Raw genomic sequence first — 16061 nt, 5'->3', positions numbered from 1 at the left:
AATCACCGCAATAGAGGAAGAAGACACAGTTAATGAAAGACAGTTATTCTTTGTGAAACAGCCAATCAGAAGGGATGTGGTGAAGGAATATTGCTTGTCACTCCTGACGGCCTTTATTTACCTTCATCATTCCTTCTCAATTTTCCCTGTACTAACAATATTGCCGAATATGAAGCTTGTACTTTGGGGCTCGAAACAACTTTGACCATTGGTGTGAAAAGGATCAAGGTTTACAACAATTCATCCATCATCATTTGTCAGACACATGGAAAGTGGAAAACTAGAGATGAAAAGTTGAAACCATATCAAGAACATTTGGAAGAGGTGACTAGACATTTTGAGAAGATCTGGTTTGAATACTTCCAAAGAGATAACAATAGATTTGCTAATGCCCTTGCAACCTTGGCTTCCATGGTAGAATGCAACCCTATAGCTAGGGTTCAACCATTCTTGGTGGAATAAAGAAGCAAGCCCATTTATCAAAATTTAGTGAACTCTCTCACTGTGGATGGTCAGTCTTGGTTCACTCACATAGTGGATTTCATTAGGGAAAGGAAGTACCTAGTTGAAGCAACTAATAGAGAAAATAAGTTTCTAAGAAGATATGCCACCTAGTTTTTTCTTCAAGAGGATCTGTTATACAAGAGATCCTATAACGGAATACAGTTATTATGTGTAGATGAGGATAAGCTACAACCATCATGAAAGAAATTCATCTAGGTCTTTGTGGACCCAACATGAATGCCAAGATGTTATCTAAGAAGATCCTCAGGCAGGGATGTTACTGGAACACAATGGAAGCAGATTGCGTGGAATTTATCAGGAAATTCCATATGTGTCAGATATTCGCTAACATCATACATATCCCACCAACAGAGCTGCATTCGCTCAGTTCACCTTGGCCATTCTCCACTTGGGCCATCGATATCATTGGAAAGGTCAACCCCAAGGCATCCAATGGTCGCAAGTTCATCTTGGTAGCCATTGATTATTTCACCAAGTGGGTAGAACCTCAGTGCTATGCGGTCCTCACATCTGCTAAGGTGGCAAAATTCATCCAAGAAAATATCATTTCCTTATATGGAGTTCCTCAAGAATTGATATCAGATCAGGGATCCCATTTTTGGGTCAAGATCGATAAAATCAGCACAAAGTTCGGTATCAGAAAGCATCACTCTACCACTTACAAGCCACATATCAATGGGGCAGTGGAAGAAACCAACAAGAACATAAAAGTCATCCTACAGGAAATGGCGAAAACACATAAGAATTGGGTTAATAAGTTACCCCTTGCCTTATGGGCATACTGGATTTTTGTACAATCCTCGACAGGGGTAACCCCTTTCTCTTGGGTATATGGGGTTGAGGCAGTTCTACTTGTGGAAATTTTGGTATCATCCCTAAAGGTGCTCCTTGATAGTCAGCTACCTGAAGGAAAGTGGGTGAAGGCCAAACATGACAAGTTCAATTTTCTTGATGAAAGGCGCATGAAAGCCATGGATAATCTAAAAAAATATCAACTGAGAATGGCCAAGGCCTTTAACAAGAATGTGAAACCCTGCCACATAGAGGAGGGCAAACTTGTTCTTTGAGAACAAAGAGCCCCAATTCATGACCTAAGAGAAAAATTCAGGCCCAACTGGAGCAGCCCATTCACCGTCAAAAGAGATTTTACTAGGAAAAGTGAAACTCATAAACCACAACGGTGAAGAAATACCTAGACTGGTCAACATGGATCAACTCAAGAAATATTATGTCCGAAATGGTGAATAGCTCAAACTACGCCAGACCTGATTCCTCTCAAGGGATACGTAGGCAACTTGACCTGTGCAAGTGCGGTCTCAACAACCTCAAGGCAATAAATTGATTCCTAAATTAAATCAAGGTATTTTAAAAGATCATCATAGTTTGTGTCCCCCAAAAATCACCATTTGGCATACAAGGCCATTAGGTATTTGTCATTCACCCATTGGTCTGTTAATTCTTATCCAGAATTCTATCCCCCAAAAGTCTCCAGCCGACACTAGTTTATCAAGGCCAGTTTATTCCTCATCCTTGATCAGTAAAAAAAAGGAGAACTTGATGCAACAATGGTAAAGGTTTGGTTGTGTCAGTAGTTAATGAGTAATGCTTTGAAAAATCATCACATCTTCTCTTTGTTTATGATAATTGCAAGATAAGTCATGGGCTCCTTGGATGAGACATTGAGGAAATGGACCTTGGGCATGAGCATAGTGGCACCAGGACTGCTAGAATCCATGAATATGTCAATACTTGGTCGAATTGGGTGCATTAAGCTACATCACAATCTGCTCTGACAGATGCCTCAATATTGGGATACTAATCTTCATATATTTTGGTTTGGGTTGGTGGAGATCTATCCAACTCGCGAGGAATTTTGAGTTTATATGTTATCTTCACCTCAGGGCAAGTTGATTTAACCATCTTTGAAGAAAGATTACTCATAAGAGATTCAAGACTTTTTCGAATGGGAAAAAGAGGAAATGAAGCAATTCATCAGATATGGAAAGATTGACATTCTAAAGGTGGCTAAGAGCTTTATTCAATACCTACCACTGGGAGGAATCCATCAGCAAATGTCAGAAGGTGCTTATCTACTGTGCATGATAGCTCGCTATGTTCTCCGAACTCCGAGATGTGGTACACCAACTGTCTTGATAGAAGTGATAAAGAAATTGAAAAAATGAAGAGATATCATTCCCACAGTCCTTGTTGAAACATTCAAAGGGTTTGATGACATGAACCATACCCACAAGTTTGGACTCGATCATTATCAAGGATGTCCCGCCATTTTCTAACTCTTGCTATTTGATAAGCTAAAGTTGAACAGGCCATCAAATGGAGGTCAACTCGGGGCTCTTGGTTACCGATACCGAGAAAAGAGTGAAGCCCCAGAATTTAAACTCATTGATGATTGGAAAGAGTACCTACAAGGAAGAGCTACAAAGGACATTACATGGAAATTTCCAGGGAGGCCAGAAGAAGATTTTCTGACGAAGACCCCTAGCTACAACTACGTCAGGCTGATGGGATTGACTCAAATATCTTTTTATTTACCTATATACATTAGCCGACAATATGGGCTCGAGGCGATGGGCCCACAAGAGTTAGTGAACTTCCACCCACCCTAAGAGTTGTCTCCCTACCTTGTTACATACCTATCTTGTCTATGGTAGAAAAGTTGTTTCTCTCCTATAAAATTCATTTGGTAATAGAATGAGGTGATGTTTGGATTTTATCGTCATTCTGGTTATTCTAATGAAGACTTGAATTGTGGAATTAATCGTGCCTTAAAATTCAAATACCTGAACTAAAAAAAAAAAAAGTGGAAAAGAGATAAGTTTTCATTCCAAAATAAAGAGCCAAAGTCTGGCCATATAAAAGGTAAAAAAAAAAAATGAATATGGGGAGGGAAAAAGAAAAAAGCAACATTTATGTTTTGCAGGAACAACAGGAACATATCTCTAGGGATCACTAGTCAAGTAAAATGTATGGACACAAGAAGATGATAGACCGTCCAGGACGTCATACCAACCAACCTTGTGGATTTTGAGTAAGCTCCAGTCAGTTAAGTACTAACCATTTTATCACAATTGTTTGTGACTCCCACCAAGCACAAGGGTAAGAACTCTCCGGGAACGAGCAGGTCGGAACTCTGAAGGAGTCTGAAGGAGTGGAGCGAGCAGATCTGAGTGGAGCGAGCAGATCTGAGTGGTGCGATCTAAAACAGGGTAGGTCTTTATCTTCATCTTCATGTATGATGCAACTGAGGGGAGCGAGCAGATCTGAGGGGAGCGATCTGAGTGGAGCGAGACAACTGATCATTCTTCACAAGTCTGAAGGAGCAGATCTGAGTGGAGCGAGCAGATCTGAGAAGATCGGTCATACTTTGTTCCAGCGCAAATGAGTAACTGAGTGGAGCGAGTAGAACTGAGAAGATCGTGAGGATCAGAGGCAGTGGGTGAGATACCGGAGAGCGGCCTGTTTCTCTCCTTTTATTTCCGACGGCAGATGAAGTTCTTTCTCAGGCGATTGTGAGTTTCAGAGGCGATCGTGTTCAGGTAGAAGTGAAAAAAAAAAAAAAAAAAAAAAAAAAAAAAAAGCAGTGGTCTGCAAACAAGCTGGTTGGGGGTTTTTGGTTGCAGAAGCACGATCAGTAAAGGTGGGAAAGGGGTCGGCATTTCCTGGACTACACGGAGGATGGAAGAGAGGCGCTCTGAAGGTGATGATATGGATAATGGTGATCGTGAGGCTTTGGATCGAGGACCCCCTCCTCAGGGGCCGGAGGTGAATGCATCTACTCGTTCTTATGCAAGGGTGGTAGGTCTCGCCTCATGGCCTGCAATTGATTCGCTCCCAGAGCCGATTCAAGCAGGAAATATTACAAGAATCGTCATACCACAGAATGATTATGAAGCAAAGAGACAGAATTTCAGGTTTGCTCTAATAGGCCGTGTAAATTTTCGTCTTTTATCTTTGGATGATTTACGTCAAGAGGCAAGAGATAACTGGAAATTGAATCAAGGGGTTGTGATGCACCCTCTGGGAAAAGGCTATGTCATTTTTCAATTTCGATGTGAGGGTGATAAGGCGGCTATTTGGAGAAGAACCCCTTTGCGTGTGCGTGGACAGTTAATTCGGCTTCAACACTGGAGACCGGACTTTAACATCCATGAGAAAAATTCCTTCACGAAACTCGTGTGGGTTCGTTTCCCAGACCTTCCCTTGGAATATTGGCATGATAATGTCCTTCTCTCCATTGCGAAGGCGGTGGGACGTCCAGTTACCCTGGATAATCATACTAGACAAGGAATTTTGGGATATTTTGCCCGAGTGCTGGTTGAAGTTGATAGCTCGGAAGCTGCTACTCGGGTTGAGGAGGTTCAGGTAGAGAGATTTGAACCAGGTACTACTAAGATTTTTGGTTTTCGTCAGCGAGTAATATATGAAGATAATTGTGCAAAGTGTGGTTTCTGTAAGCGGATGGGTCATCAAGTAAATAATTGTCGACTCAAAAAGATGGAGGATGAGAAGCAGAGTGCTCGTGACAATGTAAGGGTACCAGGTGCGGTATACGAGGAAGACGGAGTTGACTCGGACAGGGGTGACTCGTTGGGTATATCTGGATCTTCTTTGGAAAGAAAATTTTCAAATCTGCCTCTCCAAAATCAGATTTTGAAAAATAAAGGGGAGTTACCTATTGAAGAGGGAAACGGCTCTGCTGGACAATCTCATAATAAAATATCTTCTCAACTTCCAAATATAGAAGAAGGTGTGATTCAAATTAATTTGAATCCGGCTAATACAAATCTCCCAATTTTGGAAACTGTGGGATTTGCGCAGGAGAGAGCTGAGTCAGAGAAGGACTCTAGTGATGATGTGGAGGGGTCTGATTCGGTTTCTGAATCAGACTTAGAATCTGATTCAGACCAGAATTCTGGTTCAAAAGAGAGTGGACCGTATCAGGTCCGATCTTCCCCAGTCTATGATACGGTGGATACTTCTCAGCAGGAAGTCTCTTTGGCGAGGGTGTCGCAGGGTCCTGTGAGAATGTCATCGCGTACAAAGAGAACGGGACTGATTCAGGGATCCAGTCGGGGCGGCCTGACGAGCAGGGGTGGTCGGATCTCTTCCTCTGGGTATGGTCCGGCCCCTACCTCTACAATTAGTAGAAGGGAGATTGCTGTGATGGGTGCTCAGGCAGTGGATAGAGCTGTTTTGCTAGGTGAGCAGGGTAAAACAGTGGGAGAAAAAAAGGGGAAGAAGAAAAAAGGAGGAGGTCAGACATCTATATCTGACAAGATCGCGGACTCAACAAGTTGATCATGCGTGTTCTTTTCTGGAATATTCGTGGTGTGAAGAAGGAGGTTGGTAAGAGATTTTTACAATCTCTTATTTCAGAGTATTCTCCAGATATTCTGTGTTTGGCTGAACCAATGGTTCAGGTGAGTAAATTCCCTGTTTTATTTTTTAATAAATTGGGATATTCGGCAGAGTTTATCCATAATATCCGCCATGAAAAGTTGTCTAACCTGTGGATAATTTGGAAACGTGGTCTGAGTCACCCTTCCATTGTCTCAATGTCGGATCAACAGCTCTCTATTGAGGTCGACTGGCAAGGGAAAAAACTGCTTTTGTCCTTTATTCATGCTAGTTGCTTTAAAATTGAGCGTAGAGATTTGTGGTCGGAATTGGCGGCTGTTTCAGCAGCTTCTCTCCCTCTGCTTATTGTTGGTGATTTTAATGCGACGCTGTTCTCTAATGAGAAAAAAGGCCCGGGGAATTTTAATGTTGGATCGGCAGCAGAGTTCCAAGCAATGGTGGATTCTTGTATGCTTATTTCTACCCCTTCACAGGGTAAAAAGTATACTTGGTCAAATAATCGTAGAAGGGGTAATGTCATGGCTGTTCTGGATAGAAGCTTTCATAATGAGTTATGGATTGATGAATTCAAAAATATTTCTCAAAGAGTTATAAGCTGCACTGCATCTGATCACACTCCCATCTTGATCCATTCAAACGTGATCCAAAAGCCTAGCAACATTCCGTTTCGATTTCATAATTTTTGGATGGAAGATGATAGTTTTCAGTCGGTGGTGAAGCAAGCCTGGTCCCACCAGGTAGGTGGCTGCCCCATTTATATCTTGGCGCAGAAATTGAAGGTGGTGAAAGGGGTGCTAAAAGCTTGGGCAAAAGAAAGATTTCCTAATCTAAATGAGGAAGTGAAAAAAGCTACTTCAGAGCTAAAAAGAGTGCAGGATATTATTGAGGTTTCAGGAATGTCGGATGCCCTCTTTAATGAAGAAGCTGATGCAAAAACAGCCCTTTTAAATGCTAGTAAGATGCAAGAAAAACTGTGGTCTGAGAAGGCTAAATTACGTTGGTTGAAAGAAGGCGATCGGAACACAAAATTTTTCCATCTTTCAGTGAAGATTAGAAGATCAAGAAATCAGATTAGTATGTTACGTCGTGAAGATGGTTCTTGGATTTCTGATCAATTAGATTTGGCCAACTATATTGTAGATTTTTACAAGAATTTTCACTCTGAAAATCCTGTAGAACCACACTATGAGTTACTTGACCAGATTCCGACTCTCATTTCTAATGAAGACAATGCTTTCTTGGATGCTGTTCCCTCAAGGGAAGAAATAAAGATGGCGATATGGGATCTGGATGCGGACAGTTCTCCGGGACCTGACGGCTTTCCAGGTCAGTTTTTCAGAAGTTGTTGGGATATTGTGGAAAATGATTTCTGTAGGGTTGTTTTCTCTTTCTTTTTAGTAGGGAAAATTCCTAAGGGGGTAAATAATTGTTTCCTAACCCTTATCCCTAAAGCTGATGGTGCTTCTTCTTTGGATAAGTTTCGTCCCATATGTATGGGAAACTTTTTCTGCAAAGTTTTGTCCAAAATTGCTGCTTCCAGGTTATCTCTCTTTCTCCCAAGATTAATCTCAGAAGAACAAGGTGCCTTCCAGAGGGGTAAAATTATTTCAGAAAATATAAGCCTTGCTTCAGAGTTGGCAAACCTGATGCACTCATCTGTTCGAGGTGGAGGTATGGGTCTAAAGCTAGATGTGCAGAAAGCCTATGATTCTCTGTCTTGGGAATTCCTCTTTGCAACCTTGAAGAAATTTGGTTTCTCTCCCAATTGGATCAACAAAATTCACCAGATGCTGCTCTCAACAAGGATTTCAATTTTGCTAAATGGAGGTCCAGTGGGTTTTTTTGGTGTGGAGCGTGGTCTCAGGCAAGGAGACCCTATTTCCCCAATCCTTTTTATTCTGGCAGAGGAAGTTCTTTGTAGGGGGCTGAAGAACTTGATTCTGAAAAGGAAGATGAAAGCTCTCCCAGGCCCCAGAGGAGCAATTACTCCTTCCCATTTACTTTTTGCAGATGATATTTTCATCTTTATGAATGGGTCAGCTAGGTACGTGAAGCATCTTCATGAGTTTTTATCCAAGTATCAGTCTTTTTCAGGGCAGAATATAAACTTGGAAAAAAGTAAAATATTTTTTGGGAAGATTGCCCCTCATAGAAGTCATTTTATTAGTGATTTTCTGGGCATTGCCGCGGCTGATCTTCCTACAAAATATTTGGGGGTGGAGATTTTTAAAGGCAGAGTGAAGAATAGTCATTTGCTTCCTCTTCTGGATAAGATAAAGGGTCGGTTGGCAGGGTGGAAGGGCAAAATTCTTTCTATGGCTGGGAGAATTGAATTGGTTAAGTCAGTTATTTCTGGTATTCCCATACACAATTTCTCTGTGTACTGGTGGCCGGATGGAACTATTAAGGTGGTGGAACGGTGGATGAGGAATTTTATTTGGTCAGGTGATATGGAAGTGGCAAAAAAGATTGTTATGAAATGGGAAGGGGTGTGCAAGCCTAAAAAGGAAGGGGGTCTGGGAATTAGAAGGATGAGAGAAGTGAATTTTGTTTGTTTATGTAAACTGGCTTGGCAAATCAAACATGAGGATTCTCTTCTGAGCAGATTCTTCAGGGAACGTTTTATCAAGGAAGATGGTTCGCTGCGAAGGGGATATAAGTCTTCATCTATATGGCCGGGCTTGAAAAGAGTTTGGAGTTTCGTCGCGAAGAACGAGCAATGGATTCTGGGAAATGGGGAAAAAATTGATTTTTGGTTAGATAGATGGATTGACAATCAATCTATCGCTGAGAAGACAAACTTGGACCCTGTTTTTTTCTTAGATGTTAAAGAAAAAGTTTCTGATTTCATATGCCAAGCCGCCTGGGACCTCCCTCATGTGGAGTCGGTTTTACTTGCTGAAATTTGGAAGAAAGCTAAACGTATTCACATCCAAGGTGTGAACGACCAATGTCTTTGGCGATTGACCTCTTCAGGTATCTTCTCTATTAAATCTGCCTGGGAAGAAAATAGAGAAAAATATCAGAAAGTGAGTTGGTTTTCTCTTATATGGAACTCATCTAACCAACCAAGACAAGCTGTTTTTGCTTGGCGGTTAGTTCAAAATAGATTACCAACAGATGAAAATGTGTCTCGTCGTGGAGTGCAAATGGCTTCCCGGTGCAGTTTGTGTGGTAAAGATGAAGAATCAATGTCTCACTTATTTTATAACTATGAATTTGCTCGTAGTTTGTGGAGAGCTTTCTGTGAAGGCTTTTATGTGCAATGGAAACCTTATATGGACATGCTTTCTTTTATTGCATGGTGGAAACAAACAGCAAAGAATCTCCATTTTAAAAAGGTGTGGATTACTGGTTTCTCTCTGGTTCCTAGTGTCATATGGCAGGAAAGGAATGCAAGAATTTTTGAGGGGGTCTCCAAATCATCTAGACACTGTTTTGCTATGATTAAAAGTGAAATCAGCCTCCAGATGACTGCTGCTACAGGGTCCCCTCTCTCATTTAGCTCCCTACTGTGTGCCAAACGATTGGGGATCTCTAGGGTGCGATACAAACCAAGAAAGGTAATGGAAATCTTTTGGTGTCCTCCCCAAAGGGGATGGGTGAAGCTAAACTCAGATGGTTGCTCTTTGGGAAATCCAGGAAAAGCAGGTGTGGGTGGAGTATTTCGGAATGAAAATTCAGAAATATTACAGTCTTTCAGAACTTTTCTTGGTGTCCACACAAATTTTGAAGCCGAGATGATAGCGGTTATTACTGGGCTGGAATTTGCAAGAGATATGGGTATTACTCATTTGTGGATTGAGTGTGACTCAGTAGCTGTAGTTTTACTTATATCTAAGGGAAGAATCCCTTGGGTTTGTCTTCAGAGGTGGATGAGTTTAACCTCCTATTTGAACTCTCTTACCTGGAAAATCACTCACTGTATGCGGGAAGCAAATCCGGTGGCTGATTTCTTGGCAAAAACAGCAGCAAAATTCGAAGTTTCTTCTCCTATCCAATCCTGGCCTGCGCTGATTGCTATAGAGTTGGAAGTGGATGGTCAATCCCGGCCTAGATACCGCTTCTTTTAATGTATTCTGTTTTTTATTTCCAATTTTTGTGATTTGGTTTCTGTTGTGAGTTCTTTCTCTGCTGATGGCAATGCCGAAGGTGGAGTAGAATTTTCCAGAATTTAAATATGTTATTGTTTTTGTATACTCTTTTTCCCCTTCTTTTAATACAATGAATTTTTAGCGAAAAAAAAAGCTGCGAAAATGGGTGTTTCAAACACATTGATAGACTTTCCTCTCCACATTAAAGAGGAACTTGTTGTCGATGCTTTATCTAGACCAAGATTCAGATTTTGATAATGGTTGATTGGGTTCCCTACTGATGGCAATGCCGAAGGTTGGGATTACCATTCCACCTTAGTGGAATTATGCTGATGGTGTTTCTGGTTTATCTTTTGCTATTTCTTCTCTTTCTTTTGATTTTTAATATTATTGATCTTTAGCAAAAAAAATTAAAAGAAAGCCACGCTACCTTTTAGAAAATATATAAATTATCATATAAAATTAGATTAAAATTATTTGTAAAATAACTTACATTCTTTTTTTTTTTGGTGGAAATAACTTACATTCCTAGAAAGCATGTTTGCATGAAACGATGCAGTAAATGTAAAATAAAATCAAAAAATATACAAATGATATCATCCTATTGATTTAGGATCCTAACAATGCAAAAACCCACATAAAGTTAGTATGTAATGCAAGAAAGGTAAATCTAGAAAATTGCCAAACATAACAAGAAAACTCTTAAATAAACATAGAAATTAACCTGTTGGGAAATTCTGAGGAAATTCCCGAATGAAGATAAGGGTAAAAATTCAGTAAAACAATCTCCATGATAAAACTAATTTGAAATCAGGCATTAGTGGCCTATTGCTGCTGTCCGGTGTATGTACAACAGTGATATAGTATCTTCACTATAGAGGATATATCTTATAGAGCATATAACCAAATTGAATGAAATGAAAGAGAGATGAAAAGTAGATTCACTTATCCTTAGAATAATACATATGAAGATCTGAGGCCATCCATTGATCAGGTTGGAGCATCAGAAATCTTATGCAACTTAAAAGGAGAATCTGATTTTCAGTAGGTAGGGCATCCTTCCACTCTATTTTTTAATGCTTTAGGGACTGGAAAAAGGCTCTTATTTATATCTGAGGAGGAGGTACATTATTCTCCCACCAATGAAAAAAAAAAAAACATGGTTTAATTTGCTTTGAAAATAATAAACTAAGGCTGAGTGTAAAGCAAAATAAGCCACAACTTGCCTTCCTGCCTTTGCATTGATGAACATGTAAAATTTATATATTCTCCTCCTCAGAATCAATTTTATGAATAGAATAAACAGAATTGTGTCTCCCAGGGCTCTCTTTGTTAAGATTTCTATTTGTATTTATTAATTATTTTTTAGAAAATATTTGTGGCAATAAATTATGGACCACAAATAGTATTCGTTTGGTTACTATTTATAAAATACATTATATGATGAGAAAATAAGTTTCAATTTTCACCTTCCACTTTGAGCTTCTAGCAAGAGAGATGATAGGATTTGGAATTTTTTATTGAAAAATATAAAATATATTGAAGTTACCCATTTACCATTGATTTTGAGTAGTTTAGCACACGTGCTCACTTAAGGTACCAAAAATCAACATAAATGATTCGTTGCTACAAATCACAAATAGCTTGAGAGTAATCTGTGATTTGTGATTTATTCTAATTTACTATAAAAAGAAATAAGTGCTATAAATTATACCACACTTATAAAAGTAGAAATAAGTCAAATAAATACAAATAGAAATCAAATCAAAGAGAGTCTAAGCCAGCAACCAAATATTTTTAAATTTTAATCTTTTGCTTTTTCTTTTTTTTTTTTTTTCTTATTAGAAAACAAAAATTAAAAACAAGTATAAATAAAATTATAAAAAATATTTGTAACACATAAATTAAGCTTTTCAGTTCAAGCTCTAATTGCTAAGTTATGAGTTAAGGAAATTCTATCCCGAGATTGTTTTATATAACAAACTTTTGAAAAGAGCTTAGTTAATTCCTATTATTCCACATGATTGAGAATATCTACCATGGGCAGTTCTCATTTTCTTTTGTCACGTAGTCCACTAAGAGTTTTGACAGTAGCCAGTCCAGATATCGATGGGTTCAGCACCTAGCTCTTTGCTCTTTGTAATCCACTATAGATGGCTCTTGCCACAGACTCTTGTGCACTCCCTGTAAAATCAAAATCCATTACTGTAATAATAAAATTCTTATCAGAGGCACATATAGTTGTCCATCTTGCCTTCTTATTTACTTTTGTTAATCACACGTATCTACCCAATACATTCAAGTTGTATTTCAAATCCTCCTCCCTCTACCCAAATTCCTTGTACACCATTCTAAATGTTTTATCTGATGCCTTGTTACTTGTTTGACAAGCATAATCCTACCCCCCCCCCCCTCAGAAAAAAGAAAGATCATAAAAAAGAGTGCCTTAGTTACCTATAACAAGTCTAGAAAAAAAATCTCAAATATAAAAGATGGGAGAGGGAACGTTGTTGGGCTGTGTGGCTCCTACACAAGCGCAAGGGCCAATGAGAGCATAAAGGGGATCCAAGAGGGGGGTACAATTTTACATTTCATAGACGGTAGGGTAGTCCTTTCGCCCTTCTTATGTCTGCAAGCTTCTTATATAAATATATATATATATATGTAAATAAAAAGACAATCCTAGAAAGAGAAAAAATAGGGAAAAAGATTGCCACACTTCCAAATGTAATTTTCCAATAACATGGATTTTTTTATTATTTGCTCGCCCCTTCTATGAATATATGGGTCCCATATGAATGACACCTTTTCAAGACATCTAATGTAGCGGTGTATAGATTCCTTCTCATGTTGGCAGCATAAGAAACCCTCTTCCAAAATATAATAATTGGCAGAGGTTTACTGCTTGGTCATATGGCCACTGTGCTAGTGGTTGGGCCAATGGCACCGCATACGTGGGCATTGACTAGGGGAGGGGGGATGGCCTTTTTGCATGTCCCTGTGAGAGTGCATAGGGGCACAATTTTCCCTATAATAATATAAAAGGAGAGGAATAAGCACATTGTTAGCTTTCCTGGAGTAAGCAGCTCAACCAATGGGAGGCCTGGAATACAAGGGGAATGGAAATCATTTCCAAAGGAGAGGGAGAGAGAGTGAAGTTGAATACCCAGCAACGTACCCAGCCTTTTCCCAAATATAAATTAGGGAAAATTTTCTTATCTGGGAGTGTAGTGCACTAGCGTGCCTCCTTGTGTTTATCTCTTTCCTGTCCTCTATGAAATAACATATCTGCTTTTGGAGAGAGAGGCAAAGAATGCTAGAGTACGCTAGAATCTGGGGTGAAGAATTGTAATCCCTTTTTTTTTTTTTTTTTTTGAGTAGAACATAGACTATTTTTACATTAGAAACAGCCACAACATTACATAACCAAATTCCAAAAGTCCTATGTTAATTTTCCCAAATTAAACTCAGTAGCGGATTAGTTGCAGGCCTTGAACAGTTCAGACTTCAGAGGAGTTAGAATGTGGCCAAGGATACATAAAATAAGACGGAGTCCTTTGCTTGTCCGTTTCAATTCTTTCACCAGTCATTCCCGTTGAAAGTCGACGTAGAAATGTTAAGTTCCAAAAAAGAAATTAAATAATTAATACGAAAATCTCAGATTCTTAACTAATGACAACTTCTTCAATCCTTGACCCCCTTCAAGTCAACGCGTTCGTAAGAGGTAAAACCAGGTCCAATTCAAATCTCCAGCCTCCAGGGATTCCCTCTATAAATGCAGCAAGACACTAGAGATCGTTTCCATTAAAACCCAAATCCCCAAACCACAACAACAACAACAACAGAGCAAACAAAAGAAGAAATTCGACATGGCAGCACTTCAAGCTTCAACTTTCTCAACGTCTTCATGCTCTTCTACTTCATCTTCTTCACGCCGTCGAGGCAGCGAGATTAGAGCAACGCTCCAGGCCCCCAAACTCCGGCCAAGTAGACTCACACTCCCAAGGCTCCCCGCAAGAGACTTGGTAGAGGAATTAAACAAGAGAAGCGGACACGACAACACAACCACAGCCACAACCCTAACAGTGGAATCCAAGCCTACTGACACCAGTAGAGATTTTGATGTGCTAAAGTCCAATTCAAAGGTGGTCGCCGAGTTGTACGCAATCATGGAAGCATCCGCCGACAGAGCAGAGATGCACACCAATATCGGAGAGCAGCGGAGTAACTGGAACCATCTCCTCCTAACTTCCATTAATGCCATAACCCTCACCGCCGCAACTATGGTTGGCCTGGCAGCCACCACATGTGGAACGGGAGCACCTCTTCTAGCACTTAAGCTCTCGTCCACCCTATTATATTCGGCAGCCACGGGGATGTTGGTGGTGATGAATAAGATCCAGCCCTCCCAGCTCGCCGAAGAACAACGAAACGCTACGAGGCTGTTCAAACAGCTGGAAAGGGAAATCCAAACAACCCTTGCAAACGGAACTCCGACGGAAAGAGATGTGAAGGATGCCATGGACAAGGTCTTGGCCCTCGACAGGGCCTACCCTCTTCCCTTGCTTGGAGCAATGCTTGACAAGTTCCCCGCGAGGGTTGAGCCCGCGGTGTGGTGGCCACAACAACCACCAAAGAAAGGACTTGGTGGCAGTAACAGAGAAAGGAAGGGAAGTAATGGATGGACTGCAAAGCTGGAGGAAATGAGACAGATAGGTGGGGTGTTGAAGAGGAAGGACACCGAAGAGTATGTGAGGCTGAGCAAGTTGGCTTTGAAAGTTAACAAGGCACTAGCCATTTCTGGGCCTCTGCTCACGGGCCTTGCCGCAGTGGGGTCTGCTTTTGTAGGATCAGCTTCTCAGCATCAAGGGTCATGGGCAGTGTTTTTGGGAGTCACTGCGGGAGCTCTGGCTGCCATAGTGAACACAATGGAGCATGGTGGGCAAGTAGGCATGGTATTTGAGATGTACAGAAGTAACGCTGGTTTCTTTCGGCTCATGGAGGAGTCCATTGGGTCCACCTTAAAGGAAAGGGAGATGGAGAAGAGAGAGAATGGGGAGTTGTTTGAAATGAAGTTGGCTCTACAACTGGGAAGGAGCTTGCCAGAGCTCAGGGATCTCGCAGCTTCTTCTTCTTCTTCTTCCAAAAGCTATGGAGATACCACAGAAGAATTTGCCAGCAAGCTCTTCTGATTTTGTTGATAGATCATACTTCATGTACAGTATAATTTTGTACAAATTTTAGGGAATCAAAAGATTGTAAGAAATGCCCTGATTAACTCATTTTAAACTTGTAATTTTAGTCGGTTCTTGAATAAAAAATTAATAATTTGAAATATAATCCCACTTCTTTCCTACAAGCTTAAGACTTCTAAACATGAAAATCAATAAAGAAAACCAGCCCATGGTGTAGTAAGTCGTTGGGAGTTCCTTTATTGTGGGAGATGGGAATCATTTGGTGGTGGTATGAACTATGATATCGTATGGATGGTGTGATCCCATGTGGAAAATCAACACATGGGGAGAAGATCTGAACTTGGGACTACATACCAAAACCGAGAAGGATTGACAATTATTTTTTTTTTTTTTGGGTAGAAGGAATAGTTTTCTAAGACCTGATATTTATTCATGGTGGGCCGGATTTTGTTGTGCTTGACGTGTTGGGGTGGAAGCAACATACTGTTTCCAACGTGAGGAGTGCACAAAATGATGTGCAACCATAGTTAGCAAAAACAGGAATGGCAAAAGAAGAAACGGACAGTATAAATTTAAACTGTTAAAATTTCCAAACAATATGGTTAAACAAACAAAAAAAAAAAAGGTATACTCATAATTTAAGGAATTATAAACGAATACTTGCATCTAATGTTCAAAATAATTATAACATCCAATATTAATGCATATATATTCCCTGGCTCATTATAAGATCTAAGATATCTTTTTTATTTTTTTATTTTTTATTTTTTATTTTTTTATTTTTTATAGTTAGCAAAGTGATATATTAAAAATAATGAATGAAATACAAGGAACCCAAAAGAGCATAAACACACGGAAAAAAAAAGCA

General features: G+C 39.9%; 2 protein-coding genes across 2 annotated transcripts; both read left to right on the top strand.

Moving 5' to 3' along the window:
* The first annotated feature begins 4221 nt into the window (after positions 1-4221).
* LOC122094754 lies at positions 4222-5844 on the top strand. Its single transcript, XM_042665355.1, has 2 exons — positions 4222-5091; positions 5194-5844. The coding sequence occupies exons 1-2, from the start codon at positions 4222-4224 to the stop codon at positions 5842-5844; spliced, it is 1521 nt and encodes a 506-aa protein (XP_042521289.1).
* Positions 5845-13867: 8023 nt separating this feature from the next.
* Positions 13868-15190, top strand: LOC122094752 (probable F-box protein At4g22030). Its single transcript, XM_042665354.1, has one exon. It carries the CDS (start codon positions 13868-13870, stop codon positions 15188-15190), a length of 1323 nt encoding a protein of 440 aa, XP_042521288.1.
* The last annotated feature ends 871 nt before the right edge of the window (positions 15191-16061 follow it).

The sequence above is a fragment of the Macadamia integrifolia genome, chromosome 12, assembly GCF_013358625.1.
Source record: "Macadamia integrifolia cultivar HAES 741 chromosome 12, SCU_Mint_v3, whole genome shotgun sequence".
Lineage (NCBI taxonomy): Eukaryota > Viridiplantae > Streptophyta > Magnoliopsida > Proteales > Proteaceae > Macadamia > Macadamia integrifolia.
The sequence above is the reverse complement of the archived record's forward strand: the minus strand, read 5'-3'. Positions and strand labels throughout refer to the sequence as shown.

Excerpts from the sequence above, each read along its gene's own strand:
- LOC122094752 (XM_042665354.1), top strand. The coding sequence starts at position 13,868 with ATGGCAGCACTTCAAGCTTCAACTTTCTCAACGTCTTCATGCTCTTCT.
- LOC122094754 (XM_042665355.1), top strand. The coding sequence starts at position 4,222 with ATGGAAGAGAGGCGCTCTGAAGGTGATGATATGGATAATGGTGATCGT. Across the intron at positions 5,092-5,193 it reads ATGTAAGGGTACCAGGTGCG|ATTTTGAAAAATAAAGGGGA; the intron begins GTATACGAGGAA and ends CTCCAAAATCAG.